The sequence below is a fragment of the Natator depressus genome, chromosome 2 (assembly GCF_965152275.1).
Source record: "Natator depressus isolate rNatDep1 chromosome 2, rNatDep2.hap1, whole genome shotgun sequence".
Lineage (NCBI taxonomy): Eukaryota > Metazoa > Chordata > Testudines > Cheloniidae > Natator > Natator depressus.
This window is the reverse complement of record NC_134235.1, coordinates 152395499-152412396: the sequence shown is the minus strand read 5'-3', so window position 1 is coordinate 152412396 and position 16898 is coordinate 152395499. Positions and strand designations below refer to the sequence as shown.

The following is a 16898-nucleotide window of genomic DNA, read 5'->3' as shown; positions in this document are numbered from 1 at the left end:
AGATATTCAACAAATAGGGGTTCCCCAACATAGATCTGTTTGCAACCAAGAAAACAAAATGTCACTTCTGCTCCAGGGCCAGCCAGAACCCAGGACCAGTAACACATGTATTCCTGTTTCCCTGTGATCTAGAGATACTGTATGATTATTAGTGTGATCAGAAAGTTGAAACAAAACTGACTGGAATGATTAATAGCCCTGGGATGGCCAAGGCATTACTTGGAGGATTGGGCCAAAAGAAATCTGATGAGGTTCAATAAGGATAAGTGCAGGGTCCTGCACTTAGGATGGAAGAATCCAATGCACTGCTACAGACTAGGGACCGAATGGCTAGGCAGCAGTTCTGCGGAAAAGGACCTAGGGGTGACAGTGGACGAGAAGCTGGATATGAGTCAACAGTGTGCCCTTGTTGCCAAGAAGGCCAATGGCATTTTGGGATGTATAAGTAGGGGCATAGCAAGCAGATCGAGGGATGTGATCGTTCCCCTCTATTCAACACTGGTGAGGCCTCATCTGGAGTACTGTGTCCAGTTTTGGGCCCCCCATTACAAGAAGGATGTGGATAAATTGGAGAGAGTCCAGCGAAGGGCAACAAAAATGATTAGGGGTCTAGAGCACATGACTTATGAAGAGAGGCTGAGGGAGCTGGGATTGTTTAGTCTGCAGAAGAGAAGAATGAGGGGGGATTTGATAGCTGCTTTCAACTACCTGAAAGGGGGTTCCAAAGAGGATGGCTCTAGACTGTTCTCAATGGTAGCAGATGACAGAACGAGGAGTAATGGTCTCAAGTTGCAATGGGGGAGGTTTAGATTGGATATTAGGAAAAACTTTTTCACTAAGAGGGTGGTGAAACACTGGAATGCGTTACCTAGGGAGGTGGTAGAATCTCCTTCCTTAGAGGTTTTTAAGGTCAGGCTTGACAAAGCCCTGGCTGGGATGATTTAACTGGGAATTGGTCCTGCTTTGAGCAGGGGGTTGGACTAGATGACCTTCTGGGGTCCCTTCCAACCCTGATATTCTATGATTCTATGATTCATTCTTTGATCTTCTAACCCTATCACTACAACCTCCATTACTTTATTGTTGCTCTAGGACAATCTCTGAATCATGACTGTTATGCACCCTGATCTTCAGTCTCCAACTCAATGTGGATGATGAGTGGCTAACTGCACTGGAGAGTGTGTTCACATGTCCTCACTAGCAGCAAGAGACAAAAGTAGAACCACTTTAATGGCTAAGTGGAAAAAATGTTCTACTTGCACCCATCAGTCTCCAGTTAAAGTGCAGGTCCAAGATGTGTTAAAATAAGGCTGGAGGGTTTTTGTTATGTTTTAATCTCACCTGACAGCCATCTCTTGCATTCACCCTCCTCTCCAGGCATGTTCAATGGTCTCCCATCCCATGGTAAGAACATTTTTAAAAGGCCTCATAAGGGTTTACTCACTAACAGGAATCTCTTCTTTCCTGGGACATTAATTTAGTATTAGCAGGATTTATGGGACCACCCTTTGAGCCCTTAGCCTTGTGCTCTCTCTCTTCTACTTATCACATAAGACAGCTTTCCCAGTTGTAATAACAGTGGGAGGGAGAGTGGGAGAGCTGAAAGCTTCAATAGCAGGACCCCCTCTCCCCCCATCACTGTTCAGGGCAAGTGTACCTGTATTTCCCCTCTGTGGTCCACCAACAGCACCCACTCTAGGCTCCCAGCTAATCAGCTGTCACCTCTTGAATAGAGACCCAGGCCACTCTCCCTCTTGACCCAGAGCTTTTTCTCAGCTGCTCAGTTTCCTGCATACACTGTGATATCCCCATAAGCCAGACAGTGTGCTAGCATCTGCGCTCTGTTTTCTCTTCAAAAGCTATGAACAGCTGTTATTACCACCCAGCACTTTCTAAGCACACATTTATTCCACATAAAAGCTTTGCAGAGAAACTTTCTCCCCCGACCCCAAAAACCCCCCACAAAAACCCAACAATCGTATACACACGATAAAATAGCTTACTAGTGATCATCCCTGCGCCCTCACCCCCTGAACTCCATCGAGAGCTTGGGTCAGTGTCAGTCCTTCCAATTTTTTCACAAGGATTCCTTCCCCTCCTCCTGAGACAAACTTTGTCCATTTGTTGAATCAGAAAGAAGACCCTGAGTCAGTTTAAACTCAAGCTATTTATCCAAAAGGAGTACTTATGGCACCTAAGAGACTGACTAATTTATTTGAGCATAAGCTTTCGTGAGCTACAGCTCACTTCATCGGATGAATGTAGTAGAAAATACAGTGGGGAGATTTTATATACACAGAGAACATGAAACAATGGGTGTTACCATACAGACTGTAACAAGAGTGATCAGGTAAGGTAAGCTATTACCAGCGGGGGCGGGAGGGGAGGACTTTTGTAGTGATGATCAAGGTGGGCCATTTCCAGCAGTTGACAAGAACGTGGGGGGGAGGGAATAAACCTGGGGAAATAGTTTTACTTTGTGTAATGACACATCCACTCCCAGTCTTTATTCAAGCCTAAGTTAATTGTATCCAGTTTGCAAATTAATTCCAATTGAACAGTCTCTTGTTGGAGTCTGTTTTTGAAGTTTTTTTTGTTGAAGAATTGCCACTTTTAGGTCTGTAATCAAGTGACCAGAAAGATTGAAGTGTTCTCCGACTGGTTTTTGAATGTTATAATTCTTGACATCTGATTTGTGTCAATTTATTCTTTTACGTACAGACTGTCCAGTTTGGCCAATGTACATGGCAGAGGGGCATTGCTGGCACATGATGGCATATATCACATTACTATCTGTCCTATCTCGGGGCCTCTCCTTCTGCCCCTCTACCCCAATGAACATGATACAGTTCCGTGGTGACCTAGAATCCTATTTTCGGCATCTCTGACTCAAGGAATATTTCCAACACACCTCTGAACAACATACTAACCCACAGAGACCTTCCTACCAAGACTACAAAAAGAAGGATTCTGGGTGGACTCCTCCTGAAGGTCGAAACAACAGACTGGACTTCTACATAGTGCTTCTGCCAATGTACACAGGCTGAAATTGTGGAAAAGCAGCATCACTTGCCCCATAACCTCAGCCGTGCTGAACACAATGCCATCCAGAGCCTCAGAAACAACTCTGACATCATAATCAAAAAGGCTGACAAAGGAGGTGCTGTCGTCATCATGAATAGGTCGGAATATGAACAAGAGGCTACTAAGCAGCTCTCTAACACCACTTTCTACAAGCCATTACCCTCTGATCCCACTGAGGGTTACTAAAAGAAACTACAGCATTTGCTCAAGAAACTCTCTGGAAAAGCACAAGAACAAATCCGCACAGACACACCCCTAGAACCCCGACCAGGGGTATTCTATCTGCTACCCAAGATCCATAAACCTGGAAATCCTGGACGCCCCATCATCTCAGGCATTGGCACCCTGACAGCAGGATTGTCTGGCTATGTAGACTCCCTGCTCAGGCCCTACGCTACCAGCACTTCCGGCTATCTTCAAGACACCACTGACTTCCTAAGGAAACTACAATCCATCAGTGATCTTCCTGAAAACACCATCCTAGCCACTATGGATGTAGAAGCCTTCTACATCCAACATTCCACACAAAGATGGACTACAAGCTGTCAGGAACAGTATCCCCGATAATGTCACGGCAAACCTGGTGGCTGAACTTTGTGACTTTCTCCTCACCCATAACTATTTCACATTTGGGGACAATGTATACCTTCAAATCAGCGGCACTGCTATGGGTACCCGCATGGCCTCACAGTATGCCAACATTTTTATGGCTGACCTAGAACAACGCTTCCTCAGCTCTCGTCCCCTAATGCCCCTACTCTACTTGCGCTACATTGATGACGACATCATCATCTGGACCCATGGAAAAGAAGCCCTTGAGGAATTCCACCATGATTTCAACAATTTTCATCCCACCATCAACCTGAGCCTGGACCAGTCCACACAAGAGATCCACTTCGTGGACACTACGGCGCTAATAAGCGATGGTCACATAAACACCACCCTATACCGGAAACCTACTGACCGCTATTCCTACCTACATGCCTCCAGCTTTCAAACAGACCACACCACATGATCCATTGTCTACATCCAAGCTCTACGATCCAACCGCATTTGCTCCAACCCCTCAGACAGAGACAAACAGCTACAAGATCTCTATCAAACGTTCTTACAACTACAATACCCACCTGCTGAAGTGAAGAAACAGATTGACAGAGCCAGAAGAGTACCCAGAAGTCACCTACTACAGGACAGGCCCAACAAAGAAAATAACAGAACGCCACTAGCCATCACCTTTAGCCCCCAACTAAAACCTCTCCAACGCATCATCAGGGATCTACAACCTATCCTGAAGGGGGGACGACCCATCACTCTCACAGATCTTGGGAGACAGGCCAGTCCTTGCTTACAGACAGCCCCCCAACCTGAAGCAAATACTCACCAGCAACCACACAACAAAACCACTAACCCAGGAACCTATCCTTGCAACAAAGCCCGTTGCCAACTGTGTCCACATATCTATTCAAGGGACACCATCATAGGACCGAATCACACCAGCCACACCATCAGAGGTTCGTTCTCCTGCACATCTACCAATGTGATATATGCCATCATGTGCCAGCAATGCCCCTCTGTCCAGTTTGGCCAATGTACATGTCAGTCTCTACGTAAAAGAATAAATGGACACAAATCAGATGTCAAGAATTATAACATTCAAAAGCCAGTCGGAGAACACTTCAATCTCTTTGGTCACTCGATTATAGACCTAAAAGTGGCAATTCTTCAACAAAAAAAACTTCTTAGACTCCAACGAGAGACTGCTGAATTGGAATTAACTTGCAAACTGGATACAATTAACTTAGGCTTGAATAAAGACTGGGAGTGGATGAGTCATTACACAAAGTAAAACTATTTCCCCATGTTTATTTCCCCCTCCTCCTTCTGTTCCTCTCACGTTCTTGTCAACTGCTGGAAATGGCCCACCTTGATTATCACTACAAAAGGTCCCCGTCCCCCCTCCCGCGCTCTCCTGTTCACCTTACCTAATCACTCTTGTTACAGTCTGTATGGTAACACCCATTGTTTCATGTTCTCTGTGTATATAAAATCTCCCCACTGTATTTTCCACTGCATGCATCCGATGAAGTGAGCTGTAGCTCATGAAAGCTTTATGCTCAAATAAATTTGTTAGTCTCTAAGGTGCCACAAGTACTCCTTTTCTTTTTGCGGATACAGACTAACACGGCTGCTACTCTGAAACCTATTTATCCAAGAGTTCTTTCCTTGTCTGGTCTCTGGAGAATCCAGTTTGAGCCAGCATATGTGAGCCTGTCCAGGTGATGGTACATCTCTGGAGGTGTTACAAAGTGAATGAATTTGCCTAATCTCACCCTCTGCTGTTCTTTACTCCTGCAGGAGCTGTAATCACCCTCCCCCATGGAATTACATATAATCTATGGCCCACAATGTACATAAACTTAGTAAGATCTCACAAATATTGTGGGAAATTTTCATGTTACATGCCCATTTACAGTTTTTTACAAGAATAAGGTCTCATTAAGTCCTCACTCCCAAATTCTTATCAAAAGTGGTCTTGAATTCCACCTAAACCAGGATCATACATTTACCAATGTTCTTCCAAAACCACATACTTTCAGGGATGACAGCTACACTCACTGGACATTTGTAGGTCATTTTCTTTTTATATAGACAGGACAAAACTGATAGAAATCCTCACTAAGACTCTTTGTAGCTTATGCAGAGAGAATGAGAAGCCAGGCAGTAACATCCTAAAGAATTTCCAGCTGGATCACTGCCTTCATCAGGATTTGTTATGACCTAGCAACAGAGCCACCACCAGCAATGATTACTGTACAGTCTGCTAGGGCTCAAGCTGCTACTTTGGCTTTTCTTAGCAATGATCAAGTCAAAGACCTTTTTTGTAAGGCAACCGCTCAGTCTTTGGTACACGTTTGCTCAACGTTATGCCATCCTTGAAGCATCCAGAGCTGATGCAAACTTTGGTAAGACAGTTCAAGTAGATTCCGATTTTCCGCCAGCAAAGGTGTACTGCTCGTGGGAGGCATCTACAGTGGAATATATGTACAAACACCCAAAGAAATGGTTACTTACCTGTAAAGTAGTTGTGGTTCAAGATGTGTTGTGTACCCACATTCTATGGCATGCACTGCATTGCTACTACTTCAGTCTAGTATCACCAAGATTCCAGTGCAAAGGAACTGGATGGGGAGAATTGTTGAGGTGACCCTACCCTGTATTCTTTCAACTAGAGGCATGAGGACACTCGGGGTTCATGCACCTCCCCGATGGGCACTGCTGACCAAAAGTCTCCAGCTCAAGTGCACTGGGTGCATGCTAACCTTTAGTGAGTGGAATATATTAAAACCAATAACGTGTTCAAAAATGTCGCTACCGTATGTAATAGATCTGAGTGGAATTCTCTGATAACAAATTTTTTTTATATATATACACACACCAAAATGCTACAGGCCTGTGACTCAAGTCTCAAAACATAAGAGCTTACTTAAAAATGTTCTTTATTTTGAGAGAGATTAGCTGCAGTACCTACTTGTCAGAAAAACAAGACAAGAAAAAATAAAGTTACTCTGGAAACTTTTTTTTTTTATCTGGAGAAAATATTCTTAGCAGCAAAAGGAGCTGATTTTTTAGTATTTGGTAAGGAGTTGGATTTTTCATAAATGCTAGAACATTCTTCACCTATTTTATTGAGCACAGATCATGGTTTGTCTTGTATTGTAAGGAAAACACAAAATCCTGAAATTATGTTTCAGACTGGTCTCAATTTCTTTTCACTCCTAATTAACACTTCCATTATAAATATATGGTCTCCGATGGCTTATATAATGAGTCTTCATATAAGGGAAGATAGTCCTGCAGCATATTGGTCCTGCTGTGAGCTTGGCAAAGCTACTGAAGAACATAGGCACTACCCAAAGGGAATTGTTTTAGGTACATATTTGTATTGGTGTTTATCATGATTTGAAGATACAGAAGTTGCAAATCATTGTCTTACAAAAAAAAGCCAATCCAGCCTAATCTCTCTCTCCCCCATGAAAATTACTTGTGTAGAAGGCTTCCCTAGAATTTCAACAAAATGTTGTATTCCAGAATGTGATCAGTGTCTAGTCTTGTCTGTGCCACTGAATTGCTGGGTGGCCTTGAGCAAGTTATACCTCAGCCTCAGTTTTCATATTTGTAAAATGTGATTACTTACTGTATCAACCTCAAGGGGTATATAGTAAAGATTGATTGATTTAATGTTTGTAATGCTTTTTGAATGTGTAAAGTGCTTTAAAATAAGTGATCAGCATTCACAGAAATGAATGATTTGGATGTCGTCGCTATCTTGGGACACGTATGGGTTTATAACCTTAACTGTGGTATTTAAACTGATGGAAAAATTTGAAGGTTGAGAAGCAATCTTCCTCTGGGACATGCTTGCAGGGAGCCTTGGTACTTTTTGCTTTCCTCTGCAGCACTGAGCAAGTATAGTACCTTAGGATCATGCAGACATAAATCTAACCAGATCGATTTCCTTTAACTGCAGGTTGGGGCTTGTCTGCTTGAAATTTAGTTCACTGCAAGCTGGGGTCTGCTTCTGCCATGCATTAGCAGTGCATGTCAACAGGGTTCACATGGACAAACAGTTCATTAGTGTGGTTTCATCTGTTTCCATTTCAGAGCAGTGTAGATTAAAGCACACGAACTGTTCATCAGCAAGGTTCATACAGACAGTTTAGTGTGTGGCAGACTAGACTGGGGTAGATTCACACTGTAGCTTACCACAAACTAAATGTTCATGTAGACAAGCCCTTACAGGCATTGGTAGAGAACAGTTCATCCCTTCAATAGCTCCTTTCATTTTAAAAAGATATCTATTAATTATGCTTTGATGAACATTGAAATTGTTTGTGGGGTTCATGGTAAACACACACTTCTGCTTTGAAACTAAGTTATAAGTAATGTCATTCCAACAGATAATCTTTGCTCAAAGTTATAAGTAGTTAAACACGGGTTTAGAATGAAAGTCCTGTCTCAGCATTTCTGTTGTTCTCATGTAATATTGTGGTAGTACCTAGAAGGCACAATTATATACAAAAAATTTTGCTACACCAAAGACATTAGCTTATTACACCATTTTTGTTATACATTAATTGCTCAATTCATATGAATAGTCTTTCCAAAATATCATCAAGTGATGTTCAATATAATGTATTGTTCTGTTTAGTCAGCTATTGCTTTGTAGTCACAACTGTACAAAGATGAGTGTGACTCTAGCTAGTACATTTTTTCCCTTCAGCCGTAGACAAATCACTGCTAAATTCCTAGAATATAGTGATCATATTAACTAATCTACAAATTTCACATATGCAGATCGTGGCTGTTCTACCAATAGAGCACATCTTTCTGTTTCCTTCAAGAACCTACATTTAAAACTCCACATCAAACCTTCACATTATAGATACAAATGTGATTCTTTGATTCATAACCTCAAAATCTTGAACTCCTCACCCACATGAGAATATGTAGTAGAGGATTTCTGAAACGTTCTTTAGTTAGTAGTAGGGATTTGTTTTGGGGCTTTTGCCTCTTCTACCTTTTTTTAATTTTTTTTTCCTCTGCAGGAAAACCAGCCATTGCTCACAGAGACTTGAAATCAAAAAATATATTGGTAAAAAAGAATGGAACGTGTTGTATTGCGGATTTAGGATTGGCAGTGAGACACGATTCAGCTACAGACACAATTGATATTGCCCCAAACCACAGAGTGGGAACAAAAAGGTAAAATCATTATCAAATTATTTTTCTTCAGAATGCTTCTTCCTCTCCTTTCTGTGTAAGAGATTGATAGTCATGGGTCTGAATGGCAGTATGAAGAATAGCCTTACAAAATTGTCTGCAGCAGGCAGGGCTTCCCCCACTCCCATCCTTTCCTGTCGATGACTCAATGGAACTACTCCATGCACAAGAGCCTTGCTGAATCTGGGTCTCGGCGTGTCTAGCACTGCAAAAATTTGCAAATAGTACTGGGTATTGGGAGATCAGCACCTCTTCAATATCTTCATAAATGATTTAGATAATGGTATAGAGAATACAGTTATAAGGTTTGTGGATGATACTACGCTGGGAGGCGTTGCAAGTGCTTTGAAGGATAGGATTAAAATTCAAAATCTGGACAAACGAGAAATGGTCTGAAGTAAATAGGATGAAATTCAATAACGACAAAGGCAGAGTACTCTACTCTACTTAGGAAGGAACAATCAACTGTGCGCACAAAAAATGGGAAATGACTGCCTAGGAAGGAGTACTGCAGAAAGGGATCTCGGAGTTCTAGTGGATCACAAGCTAAATATGAGTCAACAGTGTAACACTGTTGCGTCCCGTCCCGTCTCCTCCCCCCCCCCCCCCCCCCCCAAAAAAAAAAAAGCAAACATAATTCTGGGATGTATTAGCACAGAGGTGGGCAAACTACGGCCCGCAAGCAACATCCGGCCCGTGGCACCGTCCTGCCAAGCACTTGAGCTCCCGGCTGGGTAGGCTAGCCCCCAGCCCCTCCCCTGCTTCTCCTCCTCCCCCCCCCCCTCCCCCCCAAGATCCTCACCTCACCGCGCCACCAGCGCTCTGGCCCGCCGCTCGGTAAGGGGGCAGGGAGCAGGGGGGTTGGATAAGGTGCAGGGAGTCTTGGGGACCAGTCAGGGGACAGGGAGCAGGGGGCAGTTGGATGGGGGGGGGGGTTGGATAGGGGGTGGGGTCCTGCACTGGGTGAGGGGTCCCGGGAGGGGGCAGTCAGGGGACAAAGGGGCGGGTTGGATGGGTTGGGGATTCTGAGGGGGCAGTCGGGGGGTGAGAAGTGGGAGGGGGTGGATAAGAGGCGGAGGCCACGCTGTTTGGGGAGTCAGTCTTCCCTACCTGGCCCTCCTTGCAGTTTTCAACCCCGATGTGGCCCTCAGGCCAAAAAGTTGCTAACCCCTTTATTAGCAGGAGTGTGGTAAGCAAGACATGAGAACTAAGTCTTCCACTCTACTCCACACCGATAAAGCCTCAGCTGGAGTATTGTGTCCAGTTCTGGGCACCACATTTCAGGAAAGATGTGGACAAATTGGAGAAAGTCCAGATGAGAGCAACAAAAATGGTTAAAGATCTAGAAAACATGATGTATGAGGGAAGGTTGAAAAAATTGGGTTTGTCTAGTTTGGAGAAAAGACTGAAGAGGGACGTGATAGTTTTCAAGTACATAAAAGGTTATTACAAGGAGGTGGGTGAAAAATGGTTATTGTTAACCTTTGAGGATAGGATAAGCAATGGGCTTAAATTGCAGCAAGGGAGGTTTAGGTTGGACATTAGGAAAAACTTCCTTAATTGTCAGGGTACTTAAGTGCTTTAACAAATTGCCTAGGGAGGCTGTGGAATCTCCCATCATTGGAGGTTTCTAAGACAAGGTTAGGCAAACAACTGTCAGGAATTTTCTAGTGCTTATGTAGTCCTGCCTTGAGTGCAGGACACTGGAGTAGATGACATATTGAGGTCCCTTCCAGTCCTACACTTGTATGATTGTATTCCCAGCTAACAGTGGCATCCTGTGTGAATTACAATTACATAGCCTTCTATTGTATAATGATACAACCTCCATCCACTCTTTCAGTTTGGAATATACATGTGTTATTTTAGATGAATCAGTAAGGGTATATAGGGTAGTATATGCAGGATGGAAATGGAAAGTTGGTGCTTGACTTCAGCATGAAGTATGTAATATAGTTGTCTGACCAAATATAGGACGTGAATGGTGCAGAGTAGGATATCTAGCCTGTAACATGGTGTTGGACAGATACCTTGTAAGGGAAATATGAAAAGTTTATACCCAATACCATGAGCTTGGGAAAGGCAATGGTCTCTAGCCTCTGATTAGGGTGTAGGTTTGAAATGTATAGGCCAGCATGCTCTCTCTCCCGCTTTAGGAACCCACCTCCCAGATTAGGAAACAGTGGGTTTACTTTATTTAAAAAGTGTGCGCTTAATAGTGACCTTATTCCATTTCTCTTTGGCTGCATCTGTGCAGTTAAACTCCTTTTTAGCCATAATTCACCTTTGCTGCAACGCTCTGTTCCATTGTGTATTTATCTGTGACACTCTTGATTACCTTTCCCAGATCTGTAGAAGAACATAGTGTAGCTCAAAAGCTTTTCACTTTCACCAGCAGAATTTGGTCCAATAAAATATTATCTCACCTTCCTTGTCTGTTTCGTATCTTGGGACCAACATGGTTACAATGATGTAAACAGAACTGTAGACAGGACAATTAAACCGTACTCCATTCTTTGCAGTTGCCCTCATTGTTAATGATGCTGGGGCTATTCTAATGCTGAATTCCAGCTAAAAAGCTGTCTAGTGTAGACAAAGTCCTTGTTCCTTATCAGGCCTAAAACTTTAGTAGCATGTTATCAACCCTATCCAGTTCAAGATTAATTCCTACTCCTGAGAACCATAGACCCACACAAAGTTAATTCTATATTTTACTAAAAGACTGACATGGCATACATTCCAGGTATCCCATTGGTGTTACACAAGTCTCCAGACTGAAAGTACCCAACTTCCAGCACATACCTTATTGTTGCTGTTCTTCTTTCAGAAATAGTTATTACTGTTTTATTCATCCATTCCCTCTTGAACCAAGGCTATTTTATTGTGGTTTATAACATTCCTTTGAATGTGCACTTTCAGAGGCATTCAGGATTAGGGACCTATTTTAATTTTACTCTCTAAATTAGAAAACTACTTCAGAGAGAGAAATTTACACTGGTGCAGGACTCTGCTCTATTTAATCCTGGCCCTGGGTAAAAAGTACTGCTAGATGGAATCACCAGTGGTGCGGGGCAGATGATCATGAGACTGTCGCTACAGGTGGCCATGGACCCTTCTGATACGGCTACAGGGTCGATGCCCACGGCCATCATTATTTGATGAGCCTCGTGGCTCCAGGCATGCCATGCAAAATACAGGACAATAGAGGACCTGCTGTTTGAGGGAATGAAGCCCTTCAGCCAGAGAACAGATTAAGTTCTCCATTCGCTCAAGGACTCAACAGCCACATTACAGTCCCTGAAGACGTACCAGTTCCTTACAGAGAACCTTACGAATGCAAACCCCAGTAAAAGCAAAGGACTTCTCCTTACTCCTGGGTAGACTGCCAGAATACCATCATCAGAAGAAAACTAGGTGAGTGGATGCTAGTCATCTGCCTCCTTGACTAATTGAGCTCTCTGGCTCAGCAAATTTGGTTGGATTAAGAGCCACAGTGGAGTTGACCTATGGGCTGTGCTTCTCTTCAGGAACTACCTTGTCCCATTCCACCAGGCTTGGGCAGCTATGACGATGAACAAATGGGTATTGGACATCACTGTTCAACGCTACCCTATACAGTTCCATTCACTGCCCCCTTCCCTGCCAGCTGCTCTTTAGGGGCCCTTCTCACAAGAGACTTACAAACAGAAGTGACTTCATTGCTCCTTCTAGGGGCCATAGAAGAGGTACTGTGGGAATAAAGGAAGACTCTTCTACTCCCAATTCTTCTTTTTATCCTCAATAAGAATTGACTTGGGGAGTGTCTTCCTCCCTTCTAGCCTAGACCTGAGGAGACTCAGCGACTACGTTGTTGCAGATTAAGAATGGTAACGCTTGCCTCCTTTTCATTTAAAGTTTCCAGGATCAAGAAGCGTTCTTGGTTCTCGACTTGCAGGATGTGTACTTCTGCATAGCCATCCACCCAGCTCTCAGGAAGAACTTAGCATTCACAGTGTAGCCCAACCATTACAATACAAGATGCTGCTGTTGAAATTTGCTGTGGCACCAAGAGTCTTCACAAAATGTATAGCAGTGGTAGCAGCACAGCTCAGAAAAGGCATTCAAATCTGTCCTCACCTGGATGATTGGCTGAGGAAAGGCAGATCCCAGTAAAAGGATGCAGAATACCTAAAGTTACACAGTCTCCTCCTTATTTTCTTAATGGGGCCTCCTGGTGAACTAGGGAAAGTCTTATTCCCTCATAGACAATAGAGCTTATAGAGCCCTGATCAAATCTGGGGAGGTATGCTCTCACCAATCCAGAACCCCCCAACAAGCCCCTGTGTATCTAGATCCCCCCACACACACGGATTCCTCCACTGAGCCGCCTGCACCCAGATTGCCCCATACAGAACCCTCTCAACACACACGTGGATCCCCCTACACACACACTTAGCACACTTGGATCTTGCCTTGCTGAGCCCTGCCTGCCCACACCTGGTGCACCGGGAACAGAGGGGCAGGGCCCTCGGGTGTTTCTGGAGCAAGCCCCGTCCTTGTGCTGTGTCAGGGTTGGGTGCAGCCTTACTGCTGAGAGTCAGTTTCCTGGGGGGGAGCTATACAATGATCTCCCACCTCTGTGCAGCCAGTGGCCTGTGCTCCCCAATGCTGTGCTGGAGCCTCTGCATTTATTTGACAAATAAAATTTGCAGAATTTTAAACTATTGTATGCAGAATTTTTATTTTTTTTGGTGCAGAATGTGCTCAGGAGTAACCGATGCAAGGGATTTGGACCTGGTAGGATATCAGTGTGTTAGTGCTCAGTCATCAGGCTAGGCTCCATTACCTTCCATTCTGTGCTTCAAAACTTCACAGTTCAGCTCCTGATGGACAACACCTTTGATGCACTACATAAACAAGCAGGGAGGCACATGCTCATTTTTCCTGTTTGCGGAGTCCTTAAACTCTGGACATGATGCCACCAATGCAGTATAACACCAATGGCCCTTCACCTCCTGAGCATCAGCAGCAGTGTGGTGGGCTCTCTGAGCAGTCAGCCACCACTTAAAAGTGTTTGCTGTGGAAGTCTCTTATAGAGTTGATGATCATACATTGGGGAACCACAGTGATAGACCTGTTTGCCACTGATGTAAAGTCCAAGTGCCAGAACTCTCTTGTTTCTACATAATCCCAGGGTTGTTACTGGGCTCCTTCATTCTGCAGTGGTCTGAAGGCCGCGTGCATGCCTTTCCACAAGTTTCCCTTATCCCTAGGGTGACTTCCAAAATCAGGAGACATGGCCATACTCGTTTTTGCAGCTTTGTGCTGACTGAGGCAGTTTTGACTTTGACCTACTACATGTAGGTACAACTCCCAGAATTCCTGATCTGTTCTCACAGATAGTTCATCTCGCCCGAAGTTGATGGACCTAATGGTCCAACTGTTGGTTGGTTGAATCCCCAAAATCCTGATTCAGAGAAGGAAAACATTCTCAAGAAGAACTTACTCATCCAAGTTGAAGCGATTCTGTATTTTATGGGCAGCCTAGTATTGTCTGGACCTGGTCACCTCAGATCCTCTGCTACTTACTGCACTTAAAACAGACATGCCTCTCATTCAGCTCTGTTACAGTGTACCTTGTACAATTTCACAGTCAGATACCTGTACCATTGTGCTCTCCTTTCTCATTCCATGGTATATACTTATCCACTGGTCAGAAGAACCTACTTTTGTCTGGGACCTTGATCTAGGACAGGGGTTCTCAAACTGGGGGTTGGGACCCCTCAGGGGGCCACGAGGTTATTACATGGGGGGTCGTGAGCTGTCAGCCTCCACCCCAAACCCTGCTTTGCCTCCAGCATTTATAATGGTGTTAAATATATAAAAAACTTTTTTATTTATAAGGGGGGGGTCGCATGCAGAGGATTGCTATGTGAAAGGGGTCACCAGTACAAAAGCTTGAGAACCACTGATCTAGTACCTTTTGAGACTCCTGGTGTTTCCTTTAGAATCTGTCAGGCTGCTTCCTGCACCACCTCACTCTGAAGACCATCTTGTTGATGGCCATTATTTCAGCCAGGAGAGTGAATGAGCTTCAGGCACTTATGGCCAAACCCTACATACTGTGTTCCACAGAGAAAAGGTGGTGCTGAGATAATGTCCAAAGTTCATTCCTAACATGGTCTGTTTATCTAAACCAGTCAGTCAACGTGCTTGTCTTCTTTCCAAAGATGCACTTGGCACAGGGAGGAAAAAGTACAGTAAATGCACTTAGGACTTTGCTTCATGTTGACACGGCCAAATCGTCCAGGCTCTTGTCCTGGCTATTTATAGCCGTAGCTGGGTGTTCTAAAGGTTAAGCCAATGTCCCCACAGAGGATATTGAAATGGATAACTCAGTGTATCTTGGTGTTACTATTTGGCTAGTGTACCTCTCCCACCGCACATCAAGGCACTTCACCAGAACTCAAGCAATTATCCTCTTCCTCTTTTAAAAAAAAGTCCATTTGAGATCTCTAAGGAGGTGACATGGAGTACCCCATTACCCTTTGTCAAGCATTGTGTTGGATTTAGCTGCCAGAATAGATGGCAAGTATTGGAAAGCAGTGCTATTAGCTAATAGCAGTACTATTAGCACTGATATTCCTCATTCCCGCCATCCTGAGGGGCTACTACTTGCAAGTCACCTTGAGGAGGATCGACACTGGCATATACTGTACCTATAAGTGTGGTTCTCTGACCTATCAGTGTGGCTCCTATGATCCAACCTCCATCCCTTCTTTTTAGAGTCCTCTGCTACTATGGGCTTCAGATTGGCCGTGATCCTCCCTTGCATTCTGCTCTGTATGCCCTCATGTGGCCCCAATGAACACCAGTATGCAAAAAAATCAGATCTTGCATCTGAGGCACATTTGAACCTACAGTTGATCCATGCTGGCCACAACATCTCGAAGAACCAGTTACTGTATGGCTGGTAACTTTTTTTTTTCCATTCTCTAGCAGTCCCCAGCCATGCCTCCCTCCAATACAGCCCACAGGGTTTTAGCATCTCTTGCCTCCAGCATGTCTAGCAACACATTCTAACTCCCATGTTTCTCCCTTCTTCCCCATGCTCTTTAGGAATGCCCCAAATGCAAAATTCCTCCCTTTTGTCCTTCAACCTGCCTCCTTCCTCAAAGCTAATTATCTTCTCCCCCAGATCATCTGCTGCTGCCACTACTCGTGTCTCTGTGTGTCTCCTGGAAATTGCAGCCACTGTGTTGCTTGCTCGCCCTCCCCTTATGAAGATTCTGTGGCTCCAGCTTTCTGTCTTGCTATCCTTTCCCCTTCTTATAATGGCAGTAGCTCAGAGCCTGCTTTGCTTCTTGCCTCCTTTTCACCTGCTGGAATAAAGCTATTGAACATAGTTTCAATTTGTAATCAAATAATTAATCTTAACAGTTGAAGACCACAGACACAAGCCTCAAGGGTCACAAGTTAAACACCTGGAAGTAACTGAACTGCTTTTCATTGTACCAAGGCCATGCAGATTGGTGTGCAACAAAGGGTGGGATATTGAAAAGCACTCTGAATTGGCCTAATTGCTTCTGTTGACTAATTCAATAGGCGTTTTACCACTGACTTTAATGTAATCAGAATTAGGCCAACATGCAGTGACTTTGGAAATTCTACTCTTAATGTAGTACGTCAGAATTTTCTTAATTTATTGATTTATGTTAAGCCGATTCGTTCAATGTGTTGGAGCTGAAGAAATACTGAAAGCTTAGTGCTGTATGCATTTTATGTGAAAAAGATATTTTGGTTCTTTTATTTTTCATAGATACATGGCTCCTGAGGTCCTAGATGATTCCATAAATATGAAACATTTTGAGTCATTCAAGCGAGCTGACATCTATGCGATGGGATTAGTGTTCTGGGAAATAGCACGACGATGTTCAATTGGTGGTACGTGACAATCCTAAATTGAGCATATTAAATTATAAGTTTTTGTACTGATTGTTTTGCAGAATCTGAACAGCTTTACATACCTATTTTCCACAATCATATTTTGTTAT

General features: G+C 43.8%; 1 protein-coding gene across 3 annotated transcripts in view; it reads left to right on the top strand.

Moving 5' to 3' along the window:
* Window positions 1-16898, top strand: part of TGFBR1 (transforming growth factor beta receptor 1) — a 71225-nt gene that overhangs the window by 43793 nt on the left and 10534 nt on the right. For all 3 annotated transcript variants that reach the window (XM_074945140.1, XM_074945141.1, XM_074945142.1), the window contains exons 6-7: window positions 8691-8847; window positions 16664-16788. In XM_074945140.1, the coding sequence (XP_074801241.1) occupies window positions 8691-8847; window positions 16664-16788 (282 nt within the window). The remainder of the gene's footprint in view (window positions 1-8690; window positions 8848-16663; window positions 16789-16898) is intronic.